This window comes from Xiphophorus hellerii, chromosome 19 (assembly GCF_003331165.1).
Source record: "Xiphophorus hellerii strain 12219 chromosome 19, Xiphophorus_hellerii-4.1, whole genome shotgun sequence".
Classification (NCBI taxonomy): Eukaryota; Metazoa; Chordata; class Actinopteri; order Cyprinodontiformes; family Poeciliidae; genus Xiphophorus; species Xiphophorus hellerii.
The window spans coordinates 23,875,447-23,897,876 of NC_045690.1; the positions used below are offsets into that span (position 1 = coordinate 23,875,447).

At 38.5% G+C, this 22,430-nt stretch overlaps 2 protein-coding genes across 4 annotated transcripts; one reads left to right on the forward strand and one right to left on the reverse strand.

Moving 5' to 3' along the window:
- Positions 1-1,282: 1,282 nt before the first annotated feature.
- eif5 (eukaryotic translation initiation factor 5) lies at positions 1,283-11,300 on the reverse strand. Of its 2 annotated transcripts, none has more exons than XM_032547240.1 (12): positions 11,202-11,300; positions 10,430-10,635; positions 7,939-8,218; positions 7,762-7,843; positions 6,271-6,443; positions 5,967-6,078; positions 5,725-5,855; positions 4,754-4,915; positions 4,323-4,484; positions 2,973-3,137; positions 2,661-2,804; positions 1,283-1,735 (listed from the first exon to the last, which is right to left on the reverse strand). In XM_032547240.1, exons 3-12 carry the CDS (start codon positions 8,008-8,010, stop codon positions 1,637-1,639), a joined length of 1,302 nt encoding a protein of 433 aa, XP_032403131.1. In that variant the 5' UTR covers positions 8,011-8,218; positions 10,430-10,635; positions 11,202-11,300; the 3' UTR covers positions 1,283-1,636. The 2 variants fall into 2 exon arrangements, with proteins under 2 accessions (XP_032403131.1, XP_032403133.1); XM_032547242.1 differs by lacking the exon at positions 11,202-11,300 and adding an exon at positions 10,950-11,166.
- Positions 11,301-13,772: 2,472 nt separating this feature from the next.
- On the forward strand, positions 13,773-21,251 carry vps29 (VPS29 retromer complex component). 2 transcript variants are annotated; one of them, XM_032547745.1, is made up of 5 exons: positions 13,782-13,897; positions 15,517-15,528; positions 17,530-17,721; positions 18,911-19,146; positions 20,740-21,251. In XM_032547745.1, exons 1-5 carry the CDS (start codon positions 13,895-13,897, stop codon positions 20,855-20,857), a joined length of 561 nt encoding a protein of 186 aa, XP_032403636.1. In that variant the 5' UTR covers positions 13,782-13,894; the 3' UTR covers positions 20,858-21,251. The 2 variants fall into 2 exon arrangements, with proteins under 2 accessions (XP_032403637.1, XP_032403636.1); XM_032547746.1 differs by lacking the exon at positions 15,517-15,528 and having other exon boundaries at positions 13,773-13,897.
- Positions 21,252-22,430: the final 1,179 nt, after the last annotated feature.

Sequence of the window (22,430 nt, forward strand, 5' to 3'; positions counted from 1 at the left end):
CCATTAAGCCGTTTACAAACTTTCTTCAGAACACTGAGCTGAGAAATAGTTTGTCTGAGCTCTGTAGAATCTCAGTTCTGCCAGGTGTTTGCTAATTGCTGCTAGTCTGAAGGGGCTGGACTGCAGCACGGAAGTGTTTTACACCCATTTAAATGGTTGCCATGGGAGATTCAAGGATTTCCAAAACATGCATGAAAGGATCAAAACACTCTCAGTATGTTTTTGATGAGGGAATAACATAACATGATATAAAGCTAAAAAAAAAATTTTTTTTAACCTTATACTGCCCCTTTAAGTTATTTTTCATATGCAGATGCAAAAGAATAACTGATCCGTTTTGTTGTATGCTGTTAAAAAGGAGCGTTAAGTCCCACATACAATGGCTTCTGTTTTTATGAGGTTTGTTTCACTCGCTTTTGTGTCCGACAGGACCTGAAAGCCTCACAAGCATGTTTAGCTGAACGGGCGGAAACCGACTGACCCCGGTCCCACCGGACTACAAAGTACTGCGAGGACCGTCACCAGTCAGGAGGAAATGGTTGCGTTGTTCGCGTCAAAGAAGAATGTCCGTGCTGCTCTTCGCTCTCCAGCGTTAGGAAGGCAGAGACACAAAATAACAAGGTCGCCAATTATTTTAGATGAACATTTTAGTCTTGGAGTTTTTTAAATGTATAAATGTATTGAATTATTCAATTTAGTTATTAAACATTTAGAGCAGCAGATGAACGCGTGCTCTTGACTTGACTAGATGCACGGATTTCTGAGAGTTCTTAAAGTCACAGACCACTTCTGTTCTGTTCATTTAACTCCGTTTCAGCTAGTATTAAAACAAGTTAAGCCAAAAACAAGCTTTCGATTATATATGCCTTTATCACATACAATGATCAGAGTTCGTTTAAATATTTCCTTTCCTTCCCCTTTTTTTGTTGCATGTTTTGAAGTTAAATTCCTCCCTTAAAGGTGTTGGTTCACTCACGACACAATTCAACTATAGTGCAACCAGTATTCCAAATACATAGACGTAGGCTAAATGTGAGCATTTTAAGCTTGACTTTACAATATGGCCATGTTGTAACTCGTGTTCCACTACAGTGACTATTATGTGGAGATGCAATTTTATGTTTAAGCAAGAGAAAAATACTATCACAAAAGAAGCCGAAACTATTTACCTTTCTAGCTGACACATATGATGGCAGTAAATTTTAGGAGAAACAAAAGAATGCCCATTATTGTAAATGTCTTTATAATTTCCAACACTTTAATCAAAGCAAACAGTCAGGCATGATGGATAGCAAAACATTCTTTATTGACTGGAAAAATACAGGGACCTCAAAGCAAGAGGAAAGAAAGAAAAAGTGCAGTGAAAAAGATCCCATAACACCCTTGATTAAAATCCCACAAATCAACTTCATTTAATAAACTCATAGCAGAATTATACAGTTATTTTGTAGCAGGTGAAGCGCTATAATACTATTTCATGCTGTAAAGCCGGAGGGCTGTATAGAGGGCAGTAGGAGAGGAGGGGAGAGGAGAGGGGGGAATCAAGAAGGGAAAAGCGGAGCCGTATCGGTCGTACAGGGCCGGCTGAGTCGAAGCCACAACACAGGAGAAAAGCAGCAGCAGCGTCCAGAATCTCTCAGATGGCATCGATGTCGATATCGTCCTCTTCTTTCTCTGGTGTGTCTGGTTTCACGGTCTCCACTTTGAGCTCGCGGGCGGAGGACGAGTACACAACCTGTGGGAAGAAAAGCACAAAAACTTTTAGCCCACTGTCAGAAGGCTCCTGTAAGCAGCATGTTTATAACGCAGAGTTCAAGGGTCGCTTGTAAGCAACTGTTTTCTGCGTCCATTCCCTCCTGATGTCTGAACCCGTGTGCTGCCGTTTCCTCCAGAACATACTGGTATTATAATCAGCTCATTTTCATGTCAAGGCCGGTAATGTCTAAATATGGGGTTAAATACTCAGATCTTATAATTGTGCATTTTCTGAAATATTTTCCACCGAGATTCAGATCAATCTTTGAGCCACCGATAACCAATTTTTTTTGGCTAAAACGGCAACGATAGAAAACAGATGTCTGTATCAGTCTAATATTTAAAGTGGAACTATGGGCGACATCATGCTTTATTATCCATTTGACATCATATTTAGAATTTGTAATTGCTCTTTCTGAACCATTTCAATGAAGGTTTGTTGAAGTTTATTTTTATATTTTTGACCAGGGTAGTCAACCTATTGTTTTTGTATCCGTATTAACAAAAAAACATTTTAAGTTCATCCAGGATTGATTTTCTATATAGAATCAGATATCTGTGATATCTGTATCAGGAATGAAAAAAGTTGGTCAGTTCATCGCTAGATAAGAGTGGGATGCTTTGACTTTAATTTTGTTGTTTTTGTTTTAACAATTTTGTTGAATTTTCTTTTTACAAAAGACAACAGATCACCTTCAAAAATCCTAAAGTAAATAAAATGTTGTGTTTTATTTTATTCTCTTATTAATTGCATGAATTTTATTTTCCAAACAGGTGTCTATGAATTCTCAGAGGAACTATCACTTTAAAAATGACACTGCAAAAGAATCAACTGCCAGTTTGGAGCATTGAGGATATTTCCAGGAACCTTTTGTCCAAACGAGAAAGAAAGAGGAGAGCCGTACCTCGACGTTTTCGTCGTCTTCCTCCTCCTCCTCCTCCTCGCTGCCCTCGCTCTCTTCCTCCGCCTCCTTCAGCCATTTGACAAAAGGAGCGGCCTTGGCATGGATCTCTTTGGCAAGTTCCTTGGAGACGTACTTCTTAGAAACCTGAGGAAAACAGGAAACGAGAGCAGACGGGGGAAACATTGGATACAAGAAAAACAAGACGTGAAACTACTAACATCAAAGTGCTACGATTGGGATACTTTGGAGCCTTTGCTCATGTTTTTTGGAGACACTGAGAACTGAACCGACGGCGGCTGCCAGCTCACTGACCCTCTCAGCCCAGGCGAAGATGACGTCCTCCTCCAGCAGGTCGGCGTCGTACAGGTCTTTGAGGATGATGGCGACGCGCTGCAGCAGCTGCACCTGGTGGAGCTTCACCACGCACTCGAAGCCTCCCAGCAGATACTTCTGGGCTTTCTTGTTGTTGTGACAGAACTGGGATACGAATGTGAATAACATACGGCAGATGTGTTACAGTCACTTCCAGCAGAAAAATTGTTTTATTGAACATTAGGGACAGAAAAAGAAAAAAAAAAAGTTATGTTTTCTAAGTAGTGTGCATGGAAGAACCTTCAACTGCAATACCACTGAGAAGCGCTGGTTTCATATACATTCAAACAATTAAAAATAATTAACTATAAACATGGGTCCTCACAGAAATGCATTTATGTTCAAATGTAATATCAATAATTGATCAGGATTGCCAGAGCTTTCAGATAAAGTCACTGAACCTGGCCATCATGTCTACTGATGGACTGAGTCAAGAACTTCTGCACTGAGAAATAAAACTGCTTATGTATAAATGAAAAAGACAATAAAACAAGCAGCCTCAAGCTGCGTATTTTATCAATTTGTCTTCATTTTATATTTTAGAAATTAAGTATTGAGTCATGAGACTCTCAGATTACATGTCTTGCTCTAAATATTTAATGTAACAAAGTTTTCCATCATCTTGTCATCATTCTCAGTTTAATGTACAAAATAATTCTGATGACGGGAGATCAGGGTTTTTACATAGGCAATGCTTAAAGTTCAATGTGGCCACTGTTTATTTTACCTGTTAGTGTTTTTTTTTTTCATTCCTGTAACTGAACGTTTGCAGTGTTAACATGAAACCTGAGCACTCATGAGCTGGGTTTCTTTTTCCTTCAGTAATTCTTGTAATTTAATCAGGGATACCAATGACTGCTGATGCCGTTTTTCAGTTCCTCATCTTCAGAGATCCTCTCACTCAGTCCAAAACGATATCTGATACTCTTTCCAGACAATTTTCCTATTCTGGAAGTATTCTTAGATACTCTCATTTAAAAAGATGGAAATAAATGGTTAATAATGAACCTCGCTGTTTTTACTGTTTGTTAAATGAGCTCACAGGGTTTTCACTGTAGCTGTGTGAAAGACAACAGGATGTGTAACAGCACTGTGCTGCCCAAACATATGCCTGTTTTTGTTTTTAAAGGCAAATGTTCACCATTAATAAGCAAACATCAGGTTGATTTAATTGGCATGCTGACATCAATCCATTCCTAAATTACAAAAAGGCTGTGGCTGGTGTTAAAGCTCTTTCTAAATGAAGTTGTTGTTGATGATGATTTTCAGACTGTTATAACAGAGACGTACTCTCAGGAAGTGGCGTTTGTACTTCTTGATCTGGTCCCGGATGTTCTCGTTGAAGAGGAGCTCGCTGAGGATGAGCGGACCCATGGCCTTCACGTCCAGACGCTCTGCCTCTGCCAGGATCTCCTTATCTGCCCCATCGATGGTTCCGCTCTCCTTCTTTTGCTGTTTAAGAACAAACAAAGAGGTGAACAACTGCGGGGAAAGATTTGTTCTTGTTAAATCTAATAACTGGTCCCTCGACTGCTCAACTCGACACCGTTTGGGTGGTTTTCCTTTAATAAAGTACTGTAAGCGACACAAACAAGGATGAACTTTCTACGTTTTATTTTTTGTCTGATTCTGTTCCTGTTGGGAGTTGTACACTGACTCCGCCCCGTCAGCCAATCAGACAGCATCTTTTGATGAAGCGTACTCAGTCTCAGCGGTCTTACTTTCACAAAGCTGTAAAAGAGGTTGACCCTCTCCTCCAGAGGTTTCTCCAGGTCCTCGCTCAGGGTCAGATTCTTGGCGTGGTCGCTGATCTCTTCCATCCGGCGCCGCTGTGCCTCCTCCGTGGTCTCCTCTGCCCAGTCCTCGTCGTCATCGTCTCTATCCTGGGAACGGGAAAGAAGAAGAAACTGCATTAAGCATCTGGTTCTATAAATAATCATAAAACTTGAACGAACATTTAGGGATAAAACAGCACATGCATTTCGTTTCCGAACTGACAGGGCTGGAGCAGATATTTTTGGTACAGATAGTTGGAGGTTTGTTTAATTAATGTGATTAACCATTTTTGCAATTGTGTTTTAATTTTAAAGGAGCAGTTTTATGTGTTTTAGTGCCATTTTATAGTACAATCAAGTACCTATGTTACCTTTAGTTGTTGTAAAAACGACTTAAGACATTTGATTTTCTAATTTATTGCTTTGAAACTGGGCCTCTGCCTCTTTAAAAACTCCTGCTCCTTCTGAAACTCCACCTTCAGTAAGTCATCGCAACAGGGCTCCTCTGTTAACCCTTTAAGAACGTTTTTACCTGAGCTGCTGAGAAGTAGCTCGTATAACGTTTGCCAATCGGTGCTGGCTAGTCTGAAGGAGCTGAGAGGGGGAGAGCAGCTCTGCAAAGCAGAAACTTAGAAACTGCAACTGAGGAGGAGCTTTATCCTTGAAGGCAGAGCTAGATCCCCCAAGGTGTTCTGCACAGCTCAATGGTTGTCATGAGAGTAAAGGATTTCAAACATGCATGGCACTCCAGGTTTGTTTTTGATTATGGATTAACATCATAACATGACATGAAGCTGAAAAAGTCCATTTTACATGAACACTGCCCCCTTTAACTTGACTGATAATGACAGCTGACTCCATCTACATGTGGGGATCATTCCTAAACTGAACCATCATGTGAATGACAGCAAACACACCACAGCCTCAGGGGCATCAATGTTGTCCTGGTTTCCAGTCTCGCCGCTGCCAGAGCCGTTTTCCTTGTCCTTCTTGCGGTTCTTCTTTTCCTTCTCTTTCTTGACAGATGCAGAACCGCTATCATTGCTCTCTGTTGACAGGAGGAAACAAGCAAAGCAAAAATAAAAAAATTGTTATGAATGAATGAATTTAAGAGAAGAAGTTCATTTTATGGTTGAGCCAGTGACCCCTCACTTCTTACCAGGTGGGTTTTTGAGAATGAACGTGCAAAGTTTGTGTCTGGTGTCTAGCATGCCGCGGTATCCACAGGCCTTACAGGAATTGCCGATTGTTTGTTTCTTAGGATTGACATGCTGTAGAGGAAGACAGAAATGAACATAATACTACTATTCTGTCCTCTTTACGCAAAATATGATCCTTAAGCTCAACTTCTCAAGACAAACTATGCCATTCTTGTTTCTTCAAAACAATTCATAAAGAGTTCTGTTCTGTTTCCCATTGGACGGCTTGGCTAAATATCTTTAAGGAAGCAGAAGACTGCTTACCAGGTCAGTTTCAGGGTTGTCACACTCGGGACACAGCACAAATTTTCTGATGAACCCATCAAGCATATCCTGCAACTTGTTCGCCTCATGGGATCCGTTGACGATGTAACGATCGTTTTTGGTATCAAACTGGGTCTGAGCACCGAGTTCACAACCAAAAAACTTGGTCGGGTCTGCAGAGAAGAGACGAGGCCAACAGTTAGAACTACTCTAATTATAAAAATAGCACAATTAAGATATTTATGTCTTATGTTAAGCACTTTCATAAAATTCTAATTTTAGTTTTCAGCTTGGTTTCACTGCATTTATAATCTGATTGTGCTTTTTTAATTATTACAGTTGCATGATTCTAGAAACACATTTTGCAATATTATTCTGTATTGAGACGATACTGATCAGGCTTGACCCGCATTTCCCTCAACGCTCTCTGCTATCGTCATTACGTTCCCATTACATCTTTCTGATGTTAGATGTGACATCTTTATTAAAGTAGACAAACATGACATGATAGTTCATCTAAGTAGAGAAAAACACTACAGAATCTGAATGCACTGAATTTGAGATTCCAGCCTACCAAATAATGGAACTAGGCAGTTCTTTAGAAACTCAGACTCAACACATTGTCTCTAAAAATGATTCAATCTGGACTGAAATGTTCGATGTTAAATCTGTGCTAATGTGAAGGTACATTTGTGCATTAGAAAGTTGCTGTAAAATTTGGTTTTTATCAGTTTTTCATTACTTTTTGTTCAAGACATCCACTGAATTTCCACCTCAAATTAAAAAAATTTTTCTGCTATTCTGTGCATTTGATCATATTTAACCATCTTCAGTTATCTGTGTGCTCCATATATTATAAAATGCAATGCTAAAGTTAGCTCCTGGTTTGACGGTGTGGTAAAAGCTCCACACTGGTATCTGGATAAACAGACCAGTTCTGGATTCACATCCAAGCCACTTACAATATGGGAAATGTTGAGTGTTGACATGTGTTTTATTTCTCATACTTATCTAAACTTGAAAAAGGATTGAACTGAATAGTTTTCCACACTTTATAAGACTGCTATTAAACCTAAATTATAAAAGTGCTCTATAAAATTTTTGATCTAGAGAAGTAGACCACTTATTTTTATATTGAAGTGACTAAATACAATATCAACTTAACTCTACCACATTGGGAGTATAATGTTAAATCTTCTAAAATCTCCATATTTCTTTTTAGCTGTACTAAACTATCAGATTGTGGCATTGAATGTTCCTCAGAAATAGTAAGTCAACACTGTTCAATGCTGCTACTAAAAGTTAATTTAAAAGAAAAACAAACTTTTATTTTTCACGTTTTTCTGCTAGCATGAGATTCAGATTTTTTTTGTCACTTATTACTGAAGGCAGCATCAAAATTCCATGGCAACAAAAATGGCAGGTCTCAACTTTTTCTTTTTACATTGTTCATCCCAGATAAGCTGAGGTAAAACGGTAAAGTTTACTCACATGTTGGAGGCCTGTTCAAAGCCTTTGCAACATCAACCATGTTGACAATGACCGTCTTGATTCCATTCCCTTTGCCTTCAACCTAAACAGAAAATAAAAAAGACCATAAATCCCAGAGCAGTAGATTTTTTATTTTTTTTTAAACGGCTGGGATAAACTTCAACCTGCCGGGGTTACCTTGGCAATCAGACGGGGCATTTTGTAGCGATAGAACTGGTCTGACACGCTGCGGTTGACGTTGACAGACATTTTGGCTGGATGTTAGCACTATCAGTAAGATAAAAGGATCTTGGTTGGGGATTTTTCGGGATCTTCTGTCTGGAAAAGAGGGGATGACATAAACGACTGCAAGCGTGCTCGGTCTCTGACATGAAAAACGTCGTGCCGCTGTGGCCGCAAGCTCCTTGCTTGAAGGCTAGGTTTCCACCACACAGGTTCCAACGGCTGCGCAACAGCTCTGAAAGAGGAGGAGAGGGATAGCCATCAATATTTCAGAAACAAAGACGAGTGCTCCCCTGCTCTAGCTAACCCCTCTGGATGAACAGCATAGAGGAAGCAGCAGCTGTGGAAAAGGCAAACGGCTGTGTTCTACTAAGTCTGTGTGTTATGTAACAGAGTGTCTGAATGGCCTTCATCTGTATTACTACCATTTAGACCAGGCAGACATAAATTGGTAGATTGGATGTTTTTTCTCGTCAGTTATGGTTGCCTTACCTGTAGATGGATGTCGTAATGTAGCGAGTTTGTAATAAAGTGATGAAATTCTTACAGTAGAGGACAGCTTAGAGCTAGTCTGCTTAAGCAATAGGAAACATCTCAAACTTAAGATGTTCATATCCAGGAGATTAATAACTATCTGCAGGTATTGAGCGTCTAGATTAGAGGACGCAGCTGTCACAATGCAAAGAGCAACTTATACCTATTGACCTAGACTTTTAAGAAAACTAAATAAGTAATCAAGTTTTAGGAAAATACTCTGACAACATTTTATGGATTTATCAAAAAGAATCAGTCATTTTTCAGTCTAATTTTCTTTTAAAAAATCTCAACTTTCATATTTATGGAAAAGGCATGTAGTTAGAAACCTAATGATGAGAAAAGGGTTTTAAAAAAATAATCCAATGCACCATTTGTGTGTTACTATTGTGGAAATTATGTGCAGATATTAATTGAATGCAACCAAAAAATTAATAAAATGAGAATTTGGATGTTTACTTGAACATCGTTCAGTCGTTGATCATTTTTAATTAATGACGACTGTAAAGTGGAGGGTCCTGAAGAGCCTCAAGCAGCTTTACAGCTGACGGTTTCAGTTAGCTCAGTTTGGGATTATTGGAGTATTTTTAAACTGAGCTACAGATCACTGGCCCTTTACAATCTTTAGAGAACACAGCTGAGTTTGTCAGTTATCTGAATCATCAGAAAGTCCATGTCACTATGCTATCATCCCATTAGCAGAAGTTGAAGGCTGAATAATTCTACCTCAGCTCTTCAACAGCTTCACTCAATCTTCAGAGGCTGACGAGCCACAGCTGTCAAAGCAGACTGATTCAGCATCAAGCGATATCATTTTTACACATAATATAGGTACTGTTTGAAAACAAGTAACCTTCACATTCCATTATAAAACTACAGAATATTAGTATCTGCTAATATATCATTCAATCCAATGAATGCAAGTGTTAAAAAATTACCAAACTCAGGTAAAACCGATAAATCCTTCTGATTAGCTGATAGCATCCCCCTGTTCTGAGGATTTACTTTCTCTACAGATTCACTGCAATAAGATATTTGTCTAATGCAGGCATGGATACCATTCAGAAACTCATTACAAATATACGAAATTATCTCTTTAAAAGGTAACAAAAGCACACAAAAAAAATTCAAAATAAAATATATATTTCAAAAATGAAGAGAAATTGGATGCCGACTAGTTTTGTTTAGTACAAAAAAGCTCCGTACAACATTTTTTAGCTAATAGCCAATGTATTCAGAAATTTAGCTAGAATTTTTTTTTAATCTAAATTATCAAACCAGCATTGTATATGCATTGAATATGAAAAAAAGAAGTAATTTTGCATTCCAGACAGCCAGCATGGATTTTAAATGAAAAAGGAAACCAAGCCTCTTAGCATTCAGCTTAAACCCCTCTTTGTGGCCACAATAATGGATTTGTATAAGCCTTTTGTCTTATGCTGGGGGGGCCTCTGGCTTTTTGACATATAAGGCCTGCTCTTTTTAATAGGTCACAAACACGAGGCCTGTCAGCTGTCGTCCCACTGATGGAATCCGTACAAATCACACCTGCTTATAACCTGACAAAGCCACTATTACGGTAAATGTCACAAAATGAACAATAAGTGGTTGGTCTAACACGAAAATCCTTTTTGGAAAACCAGAGGGGGGGGGGGGGGGGGGAGACTACTCGGGTGGAGGCTAACAAACTAGCCCAGCTAGCGGCTTGGTGCAGAGTGCGTCATACAGCCACTGCACACGAGTGACGAGACTGGGAGAAGCCATTTTGAACAGTGGCTGAGAAGACGGGGAGCGCTGCTGAATACTGCAGAGTAACGGCAAAGCATACATGAGAATAAGCCAGCTAAGTAACACGTAGCCAACAAGAAAAACAAAACACAATGTACATTGAAATTCGGCTCCCACAACTTACCGTTTCTGCAAAACAAAGACATAAACACAACGCTGATCGTCCAAATGCCGCAGTGAACGGTGGTCGATAGCTGGTGGTGTATCGATTGCGGCAGCAGGGTGTCTAAAACGTTTTCTCAAAGCTTAACACCCTGAGGCGTCCAAATGGTGTCGGTGCCAGGTTCAGACAGAGGAGAGCTTTCTGGATCGTCCTCGATGTCCGGGAACCTTTTTAGTTTGGGGGGGGGGGGGGGGAAGGGAAAAAAGAAGCCATTAACGGCGGACTGAAATGCCAGCATCAGCAGGTGCGACAGGCGATAGTGTTCAGTTCGTTTTAACACTGTGGTCACGTCATTGTCATTATTCATTAAAACCCTCTACTAATTACCTCTAATAGAGCAGGGGAGAAAAGTAGACGGGTAACCTGATTGGCTAATGACTATGCGTTCTGGTAACGAAGTTTTTAATGACAAACGGTCAATTAAACACACAAATATATAAATTACGTGTCTAATAACAAGCTAACAAAACTACAGTTTTACCGTTAATTATGTCCGAGAGTGCTGACGTTTACAGAAAAAAAAAGCCCCGTTCCCAAACGTAAGGCCAACTGACGCCACGCAGCTAAAGCTAACATGGTTAGCCAAACGCAGTCGACGCCATTCAGATATTATAGTTAAGCAACGTTCACAACACCGTGTAGCTAACTTCGGTTTTTCTACTGTGTTATGTCCACCGTAGAAAAATAAAAAAGACGAATAGAAAGGGCCGTGATGCCGTTATTTATTACCTACCTCTCGAATGTTCTGCGAAATGCAGCTTTTCGTGTCGATTTTTTTCTTTAAAGTTGAATAAATTTAGCAACATCCGGTCTCTCTGTTGTCTAACATTAAAAGTCTGCTCAAATATGTACTGGGTGAATTCAGTACTTTATTGATAGCACCAAAGAAGTTGACAGTTAGGACATTGCTAAACAACGAGAGTCATGTTCTAGGTTAATAATGTAATAAAGAAATGTGTTACTTGAGGCTTTTAGCAATCTGAACTGCACAAATTAAATTTGCATGGGTTTTATTTTGAAAGGATAAAACGACGCAGTGTCTAGCTTGATGACGTTCTTTTCTTCGAATATGGACATGTAGAAATAGATGTCGCCTGAAACCCAAAGCATACGTCATTGCCGTCGCCATCTTGTGTTGAGGGAGCGCTCCTCCCTGCGATCCTGACCAGCGTGAAAAGGACGACACATAGGAAAGATGCAGAACTTGTATGGAGCTAAAACGGTGACAGCTCCATAAACTCGTTGCTGAATGTGTTGCTTATAGGTATTAGCACAAAATCAAATAAAAAGCAAATAAACTCTGAACATTTTACTGGTGAAATGGGTTGTTTCTGTCATTTTTAAAACACAATTGTTAAATGTTAAGAGACATGGCAGGGTAGAAGGTGGTAAATGCTTATGAAAGTAATCTCAAACGTATAATACGAGATTGTCCCTTTTTATTCGTCAAATAGTCACAGACAGTAATTACTGCCTCATGAAATAACATAAAGAAGGCCATCAATGTTAGAGTATTCAACTTCACATCTCCATTTTTGTCTTGTATTATTGAGATGCACTTGTCAGTAACAACAAATTTCCATATTTTTTTTTTACCCCTCCAGGGGGTCTTTTGTGGGCTCTCGTGTCCCTTATATGACAGTAGGCTGACAGGAAACGGGGGAAGACATGCGGCAAATATCGTCGGGTCTGGGAGTCGAACCCGGGACGGCCGCGGCGAGGACTCCAGGCCTCCAAATACAGGTTGCGCTAACCACTACGCCACCGCGGCACGCCCAAATTTCCATATATTTTGAAGTGCAGGTACAGTTTAGCTTATCTGCTCTTTATGCGTCTGTATGACCATGTGCCAACAAAACCACAACCAGGTTTAAGATGGACAATCATCTACTGCTACAGACTGCGTGTTTCTATGTGAAGGAAACAAAGAATACAGGGTTAACGGGAGCAACAAAAGACTACCAGTACAGTACAAAAAAACCAGCTGCTCTTCTAGCAGAGAAATACCGTCAAATGTAGACGTATTGACCCAACAGGATGGGGAAAAACATTCCAAAATAAATACGTATTACATATTTTTACATACACACACACACACGCACACCCGCACACACACGCATGCCCCCCCCCCACGCACACATATATATATATATATATATATAAAGGGAACACTTAAACAGGTGTTTAACACTTAAAGTGTTCCCTTTATTTTTTTGAGCAGTATATATATATATATATATATGTGTGTGGGGGGGGGGGGGGGATTACTTAGAAAAACTAAGCATTTGTTAGCATTTTTTTATTTATGTAAGAAAATACTATACTCAAGTTAATTTCGAATTGGAAAAACTGGCTGCATTATTATTTTTTAGATTAACTCTTGTTTTTTACTATTCTGCTTTTTTTTGCATTGTGTGTAAAATAATAATAATTTTAAAAAGCTACTTAAAATCGTTTGAAAGCGTGTGATTGTTCTTATAGAGAGTTTTTGTCACAATTGTCTGAGGTTCTACATGGAGGGCCCCCCGTACAAAGATGGCGGCTGCGTGGGCAGATTATATTCCAATGAATGGCACCGATCAAGGCGACTTCTACGTGGTTATATCTGTGACTTTCGCAGGCGCTACGTCAGTATCGCTGTCATTTTATGAGTGGCAGGTTCGCACAAATACTGTTTCCAACCAATAACGGTGATAATTTAGTCAAATATTTGTATTTGCAAATTAAACGTGTCTTCTAGGGTCTCCCTAACTCGTTAAAAATTGAAATAAAAAATGTATGGATAGACGTGGCTCAGTATCATTGGATTAACAGTGGGACTTCACACACCACAGGGTTGCTTGACCTAAACACTTCAAATAATGTCCTGAAAACCTGGTTTTTGTATTTTAACGAAATATGACGGTGTATCACCGCCATTTCTGCCAAGAACTCAGAAAGTTTGAGATATATCTAAGAAATTTTCTAGAAATAAAAAGTGAAAATTTCTGAGTTTGAGAAGTCAAACATTTGCAAGAAAAAACTCTGAAATTTAAGAAGTTAAAAATTTGCTGGAAAAACTAAGGATTTTTAAAATTAATCTAAGACATTTTCTAGAAATAAAGGTTGAAGTAGAAAATTTTCAATTTTTTTCCCCAGAAAAGTTTCGACATTTCCAGCTCAGACATTTCCACGTTTGTTTTTTTGTTTTGTTTTGTTTTTTTAAATAGAAAATTTCAGTGATTAATTTAAAAACGTCAGATTATTTAGGCGGAAATTAAAATTTTTAAATTAAAAAATATATATATTTTTAATGGTGCTGATGCCACCCACAATATGGCCGACACATCGCCTTCCTGGACGCTCTTGTTTCGTCTACCCCATTAGCTTCCGTTACGTTCGTAGGCGCTTCCTCAACTGGGCTAGCAGCAAACAGCAACAGACAAGATGGTGAGTCTGAAATGTCGAAAGGAGAACCGTTTCCTGCATGTAGTGAGCCTTAACTACGCCTGGCTTATTAGCAAAGTAGCTGTCGACATAAAGAAAGCGACGTTGCGTCCCAGCCTCGTAGTATGGTTTAGTTGTAGGCTTACTTCTACTTTAGCTCGACCAAAAGATGGATCGACGATCACATGACATCCTTGAGTTTTTAAGAAAAACACTCTTGACAGTTTCACTCACCTCTGTTGTAACAGGGTTTTTTTTGTTGTTTTTTTGCACGGTTCTTTCTTAGTTCGCCATTCTTGTTCTTGGAGTATTTTGTTATGACAGCACGTTTTTAAAAAAATATATTTTATTCTTACCAATCAAATTAGCGCCACAGTGGCTAACCAGCTAAAGGTAGCTTCATCTTGTAAAACATTTTCTTGTACTGCACTGATGAAATATGCTTCCTGGATACCATCTCATGCTACACTTTGCTTATTAGTTCTTGTTAAGACTGGCAAAGTAGATACATTTCCTAGGGAAGCTGCTGTCATTATGTTATTTATTCATCCCATTCATTCATTCATTCATTCATTCATTCATTCATTCATTCATTCATTCATTTTTCCCTTATAATTTTTCAGGTTGATATAGTTGTCAGTCTATATAAAGCTGGCCCAAGATTGTATGGAACTCTAAGCAAAACTTAGATTTGTGGCTCTGCTTATTGTGCGTTCAGTGTTATGGATTTTACAGAGCATGCTCAGATTACGTTGACTTTATTCCTTAATAAACAATAATATGTGGTGCATGACATAGTAAGCAGGAATCAATAAAAATATATACGTCAATAAAAGTATAGAATTGTTTTGTTTAGGACTTGATTTTAAAGGAAGAAATCTCAACTTTTTCTAAGTGCATCAAACGCCAGCGTGCACTTTAATGGTCTCCTGAGTTTAACAACAATCAGATAAAGCTGAGAGATAATCATGTAATTCCTTAATTTGCTGATATATTCAAAACTACCACCTCTAGCAGGGTTTATGTGTTACATGACAATTATACATGTAAAAGAATTAAAAGTCTTTTTAGGTTTACTATTTATACATCTTCAAAGCAATTTGTAAAAGTTGTAAAACGTCACTACAAATTGGAGCTTTACATTGTCCATTTTGGGCTTCGGTTCCCTCATCAACAGCTTGAATCTCTTATGCGTTGGGCCGGCTCTGGTTTAGGCTATCAGTTGAAATGTCTCTGTATTGTTGTTCGTGCTAAATTACAGTGAAGCGGTCAGATTTGCTTTGGCACCTGATTTTGCACTGGCTGACACTCGGGTCCCTGCGTTGTTGTTTTCAGATTAGCATGATCACTAACCATCAACCATTAACAAATGTCTTGACCACTTTTTCATTTGTTTGTGTAATTTTCTTTATTTGTTTTTGAATGATTCATTAATTAATCAACTTAATCCATTCACTTTTTAATTTGTCCCAACTTCTTTCTGTTTGTATTTTTTTCCACCCCAATCTCTGAACACATCCTGTGTCATGTACACATGCACCTCTTCCTCCTCCACCTCCTCCTCCTCCTCCTCCTCTTCCTCCCCTTCACCTCTTTATACCTGTCTGTCTCCCACCAACCAGGCTGGTCACCGGGTAAGTGTTCTCGCTTTATGCTGCATCCTTGTTTTTCTGCTCACCCTTCTGCCTGGCACTAACAAGAAAATGGGATTGCAAATTTACGCAGGTCTGCTGTTTTTTTCCCCTTTTTAGCAGAACGAGCCGCTGTTATTTCAAGAGTTGCTATGAATTGAACTTATGCTGCTATATGCTTGATCTGTGTTGTTATCCCAAGTATAAGGATGTGGACAAATTAGTTGCCACTCCGGGTGAAGGTGTTTGAAAGACCATATACAGTACAGACCAAAAGTTTGGACACACCTTTCTAATTCAATGGGTTTTCTTTATTTTCATGACTATTTATAAGGCAAGAAATCCCACTTATTAACCTGACAGGGCAGGTTGACCTATGAAGTGAAAACCATTTCAGGTGACTACGTCTTGAAGCTCATCAAGAAAATGCAGAGTGTGTGCAAAGCAGTAATCACAGCAAAAGGTTGCTACTTTGAAGAAACTAGAATATAAGGGCTATTTTCAGGTGTTTTACACTTTTTTGTTTAGTGCATATTTCCACATGTGTTATTCATAGTTTTGATGCCTTCAGTGTGAATCTACAATGTCAATAGTCATGAAAATAAAGGAAACTCATTGAATTAAAAGGTGTGTCCAAACTTTTGGTCTGTACTGTAAGTATAGATGACACAGATCCGTTTCTAGATGGACAAGGACTCACGTTCAGTTAACCTTCACAAAAATGTGAATAATTTGGAATTAAGTTCCATAGAAAAATCCTCATCTGTGTGTGTGTGTGTGTGTGTGTTTTGTTTTCTAGAAAATAGTGATTCTAGAAAATTGAGTTTGTTGGTGCATTCCAAAATTTTCCTTTTAGCCTTCTGTTAGATGGTACGACTCATCCCTGTGACACATTTCTGGATTTTATTTTCTGTTAACCAAATAAACAGATTTTTAATGTAGATAAGTACACTTTTTTTTTTTTTTAAACTCACATGAGCTCTAAACTAAGAAGAGACATTTTCACCCACTGCAGTGTTGCAGTTACAGTGGGATGTAGGGATTTTGTTAGTATTGAGGGATATTTTAGGATTGTTTACGTGTCGCCCAGTTAAAACCTTACCTGTACTTGGTAACTCTTGAGGTCTTTGCCAGATAATTGGTCCTGGAAGGCAGCGGCTAGAGGAGCCAGGGTCAAAGGGGACTCCCACCATCAAAAAACGTCTTGTAATTTTTTTCTGCGTTTGATATTTCATGAAGCTTCAAACTGTCATGCTCATATTGGATAGTTATGCACAGAGAAGCATCATAAATACTTGACATCTTCTTCGACATTGAACAATTATTGGTAGATGGAGTGGTAGACATCCTCTTTGGTCAAACCTCTAAAACGAACAAATAGGGATTTATGCCCAATGAAAATCTCAAGAGCTGCTTAATGCAGGTAAGATTTACATTTTTAAGCTTTTTAACCAAACCTCACGTAGAAGAAAATCCTGAACTATCCCTTCATAATGCAGTTTGCTCATGTACGCTTGTGTGTCACTTCCTGTGTTTCGTAACAGTAGACTTCTCTCCAGTCTGTCGCTGAGTGTCTGAAGTCCAGCTGTGCGTAATCGGTTCACTTTTTTTTTTTGTTGTTGTTGGTCTTTTTGAACTTTTGGCTTTTTAAAAACTCTTCATGAAATGACATTTAGAAGCCAGTTTGAATTCAGACACATTGTATGTTCAGAACTGTACTTACAAACGTTGCTGATTTGATTGGCTTGAGGGAGGTGTTAATCAGCTGTAATAGATTGCTGGGTGTTTCAGTACAAGAAACAAAAAAAAAGGTTGCGTAATTCTATTGTAAAAAAAAATCTTAACAATAACTAATAAGGGTATAGAGAAGGGTTATTGTGGCGTTTATATCCATTGTTTTCTGCTACAGGTTGACCTACGGCACCCTGCAGGGCTCTGTTCTCGGACACCTTCCTTCATCCGTGGGTGACTAACTGGTTTTTGTGTGTGTTTGTGCGACATTAGTTGGTTTTGGTGTTAGGTGACCTGCACATCCCCCACCGGTGCAACACGTTGCCAGCCAAGTTCAAGAAGCTGCTGGTCCCGGGGAAGATCCAGCACATTCTCTGCACAGGCAACCTTTGCACCAAGGAGAGCTACGACTACCTGAAAACTCTCGCTGGGGATGTCCACATTGTGCGGGGAGACTTTGACGAGGTCTGTACTCCTTATTAAGATCCACCGTAATCATTACACCATTCAGTGGAAAAGTATTTAAGTTGAAAAATAAATGGCATTTAGAGAAAGAGGAACAATATTTCCAGTGGCGGTCACCGCTAGCTAAAACATTAGTTGCACTAACCTGAATCGCTTATCATAAATAGTAGTTTTACTATCACTAAAGTGCTACACCAACATTGCAGTTAGTGGGAGCTAACAGTAAAATTTTATACCAATATAGTAATTTGTGAAAGGGAAAGCAAGGTGTGCTAAATGTTTTCAAAGTTATCAAAAAAACGCTAAAGTGCTAAATGGAAAATTAGCTCTGCTATTAGCATATTAGTAGACGTGACCTCACCACTGAATATGTCACATTGAGGTTCCCTGTGCCTGGCTAATGTCCACCCTTCGAAAGATATCATATACATATTCCTACTTATTGGGATTTTATGATAGACCATAGAAGGAAATGCTTGGCTTTTTATTATTATTATTATTATTTTCATAAAATTCGATCCTGATCGAACTGGACTCAGAGGTTCTATAAAACATTAGTTTTTCAGACACACCAGAAGTTATCAATTTTATTTGGATCTGGGAAATTCTAAGCAATCACTGCACTTGGTTCAAAATCCGTCTTTCATAGTTTGAATCCGACAAACTTCTCTGTCCCTGCACTACAAGAGAATCCCCACAGCATTATGCTGCCACCACCATGTCTCACTGAGGATGTTGAGTTCAGGGTCATTTAAACTCTTCTCTTCATGTGATGTTTCCCCCTCAAACCTCTGATGCTTTAACAGCAAGACAGAATTTTTACTGAAATTGAATTGCACACAAATAAATACTATTTGCCAATAAGGTGATCCCTAATTTAGGTGTACCAGAAACATTACATACCAGAGTAATGTTTTTATTAATTTATAGAAAAAAACCTTTTTCCCCCTCTACATTATGTGCCACTTAGGGTTAGTCTGTCTTACAACATTACAATAAAACATAGTGAGATTTGTTGTTAAAGAGTAGAAAAGCTAAAAAAGAGTAGGGATTTTTTTTGCCAGGCAGTGTACCAATCCACTAAACACCAGGAGCTCTTCACTCTACATTCAGGGTTTTCTCTCTGGTGAAAGCAGATCTCCAACTGATGTGTTCATTAAAACCGAAACTCTTTCTGCCCTCCTCTCAGAACCTGAACTACCCCGAGCAGAAGGTGGTGACAGTGGGCCAGTTCAAGATCGGCCTCATCCACGGCCACCAGGTCATCCCCTGGGGCGACATGGCCAGCCTGGCGCTGCTCCAGAGGCAGCTGGATGTCGACATCCTCATCTCGGGACACACGCACAAGTTCGAGGCTTTCGAGAACGAAAACAAGTTTTACATCAACCCCGGCTCTGCTACCGGGGCCTACAACGCGCTGGAAAGGTAGCTGTGACGAGAACCTGTGTCCATTTTAAAGCAGGAAATATCGAAGTAAAGACTGAAAGTCCGATTTACTGCAGCACAGAACACAGTAGGCGTGTTTGAGCTTAACTTCCCGTGTAGCATTAAGAGACTATATTCAATTAGCAGTACTTAGGAAATGTATTTTTTCCCCCAACTGTACATCGGAGGTGTCATTAGGCGCTCTATGGTAAAAAGGATTCGTAATATATTTCATCATAACATGTCATATCAAGAAACTTTACAAAGAGTCCAATCATACAGAAAGTTTACAGGCCAATTACATCCATTCCATATTGATCCTAGTTATTAAACAATGCAGTCAAGCTCAGTTTATTATTAAAATTGGTAAAAAAAAAAAAGTTTTCTATTGAAGGAAACTTGCAGCATTCACTCCTCCTGGACAAACATGTCCACTGAAGACAGAGCAACAACTCCGTTAGTGCGGGTACCATTCTAGAAGAGTTCACATACAGCAACAAAGAGTTGTGTAAATGCACATCTTAGAGGCGCTAGGCTAGCTTTAGCATGCTTTCTCTCTCCTTTGATATAACTTAATAGTTTGGCTTGTAAAAATGGTTTCTGTGCTGTTTCAGTTAAGCATATGGGGATAGAATTTACAAGAAGAGTTATTGTCTTCCTTCATAAAACAAGTGTCGTTATTATTCACCTTTAGTTGCGCTGTCTAGGTCAGCTGAGCCCTCGCTAAGCGTGCTGTAACAATAAGGAGAGGATTGGATCTCGATTGACTTGGTGTGGAAAGTTTTCAGCCCATACTATGAAAATCTCTGGTTTAGAAAATACTTATTCTTATCCTTATTACTATAAAAAGGAAACCAAGTCAAAAATATTTCAGATTATGACTTTGACTTCAAAGGTGACTTTATATTTAAATGTAAAGTATGTAAAATCAACTTTTTTGAGCTTTACCTCATGTTATAATGTTATTCCCTCATCAAAAACGTGCCCGGAGTGTTGCCTTGGGTCTTTCATGCATGTTTGAGGAATCCTTTAATCTCCTGTGGCAACCACTCAGCTGTGGAAAATGCCTGAGTGGACGTAGCCCCGCCTTCAAGGTTCAGCTCCTCCTCGGAGCTGCAGCTTCCTTCCTTCAGACTAGCCAGCAGCATTTAGCAAACACCTGGTGGAACTGAGCTGAGCTCATTATAGGAGCTTCTTATCAGAGCAACGCTGGTAAAAACCCTGTTAAAGGGTTAATAGAGGAGCTGAAAGTGGAGTTTAAGATAGAGCAGGAGTTTTTAAAAAGAGACAAGCTCTCAATTTCAAGGCGTTAAATTACAAAATAATAAAATATATGTGGCTTTTTTTTTTTTTTAAACAACTGAAGACCAATTGTGCCATAAAATTGCACTCTGTGCCTGAAAAACACATTAAACTGGCCCTTTAAATATTTAGATCTAGAAAATTGTGGTATTGGAAAATTTGATTCTGGAAAAGTCCAGAACTTTTGAATGGAAAACAATAGGAAACCCTGTATACCTGTTTTTTTCTTCAGTTCTTCAGTTAATCCTTTATTCTCTTGTAACATTCTATATTTTGTGCTCTTTGTTCCAGAAACATTATCCCCTCCTTTGTACTAATGGACATCCAAGCGTCTACAGTGGTGACGTATGTTTATCAGCTGATCGGAGATGACGTTAAGGTGGAGAGAATTGAGTATAAGAAGTCCTAAAGGGCGTATGGGAGAAGGAGGAATGGCAGAAGAGTTAGGTTAATGAGGCTCAGCGTCATGTTTCATTCCTGTCCACCAGGGGGCAGCAGCTCCCTCAGTTCACCGCAGTGTTAATGCTGTAGCAAAACTGCTCATGAACTTAACTCTAAAATTCTTGTGTATAATATTTTTTATAAGTCATCCGCATTAACTTGTAAGCGAGCTTTCATTAGAGGATACAATAATGTCACATGTTTTGTTATGAAAAATGAATTTGGTGACTTTTTTTTGTGATTTTTATTTTCACCCTTATTAAATCCTGTCCATGTGACCAACACACCTTTAGCTTTCTGTGATCTGCCTTATTCATTCACTTCCACAATAAAGATGGGATTTCCCTCCATGTGTTTCCCAAGCAGTGCTTTTGTTTGTAATTTGTCGTCAAATCTTGTGTTTATCATGGGGATGAAAAACATTATTTCTGGACTTCTAAGGATTTGTTTGAAGCTTTCTTTTCTGGGATTGAATGATTTAACACGTAAGGATTTTAAAATGTTAGATTAGGGTTCATTAGTGTATTTCTTTATTTCTCTGGAGACATATAAAAAGTATAAAATGCAGGTCTTACCCCTAGCAAGAAAAAAAAACTAGCATAGAAAACATACATACACTGAATAAACACAATAAACAAGCTAACAGAATGAACAAAATTTCTCTTAAGTCATCCAGTTCATTTTTATGCAACACTATACAAAAACAAACACATTTAGCAATAAAAGTAGTGGGAAGAAGAAGAAACTAATTTACTCTCACTCCATGTTCACACACAAGGTCTCACAATGACAAATTTTACTAGACGATGAATTGTCAGAAAATATTGTCATTTTGAGGAGATTTTCAATTAACATAATTACATGACACTACAAGTTTGTTCCATCAAAGACTAATAAACTTTAAGTACACAACACTCCAAAAATAAAACACACCAACCAACAAACAATAAATGAAATAGCAACAGAAAACCACACACAACCAAAATTATAAATACAATGGATTGTGAAGTCTCTGTAAATTAAATTGGCCTTCAAAAAAATATTAATCGGAATGGTAATTGATCTTATTTTATTTTATTTATGCAATTAATTGCTTATTGTGACAGGCTTTGCTGCAACTGTAAATTGAGATTTTGTAAATCGTGACTTTTTCCTACATTATGTCTCAAAAATCAGTTACATACCATGTAAGATATACAATATATTATGTGCTATGCGATGTAAACTATACTAACATTTTACAATACATTGTGATACTTATACAACACAACATGCTGATATGTACACACATATGTACATACGTATATTCACAGTATACACATATGTTTTGAATTTATTGTGGGTGTTTCAAAATTTCATATATGATCAATATTAAATATGCAAGCTCAAACACATGTATGCATTTACCAAAATTGTGACAATAAATGGAATTTACTGTTATGATTTAGGCATTTATAAAAAAAAAATCTAGTTGTATTTGGAGTTGAAGGGATTTCCAAACAGCTACAAATGCCGTTTAATGCTATTTAATTGTTAGTTAT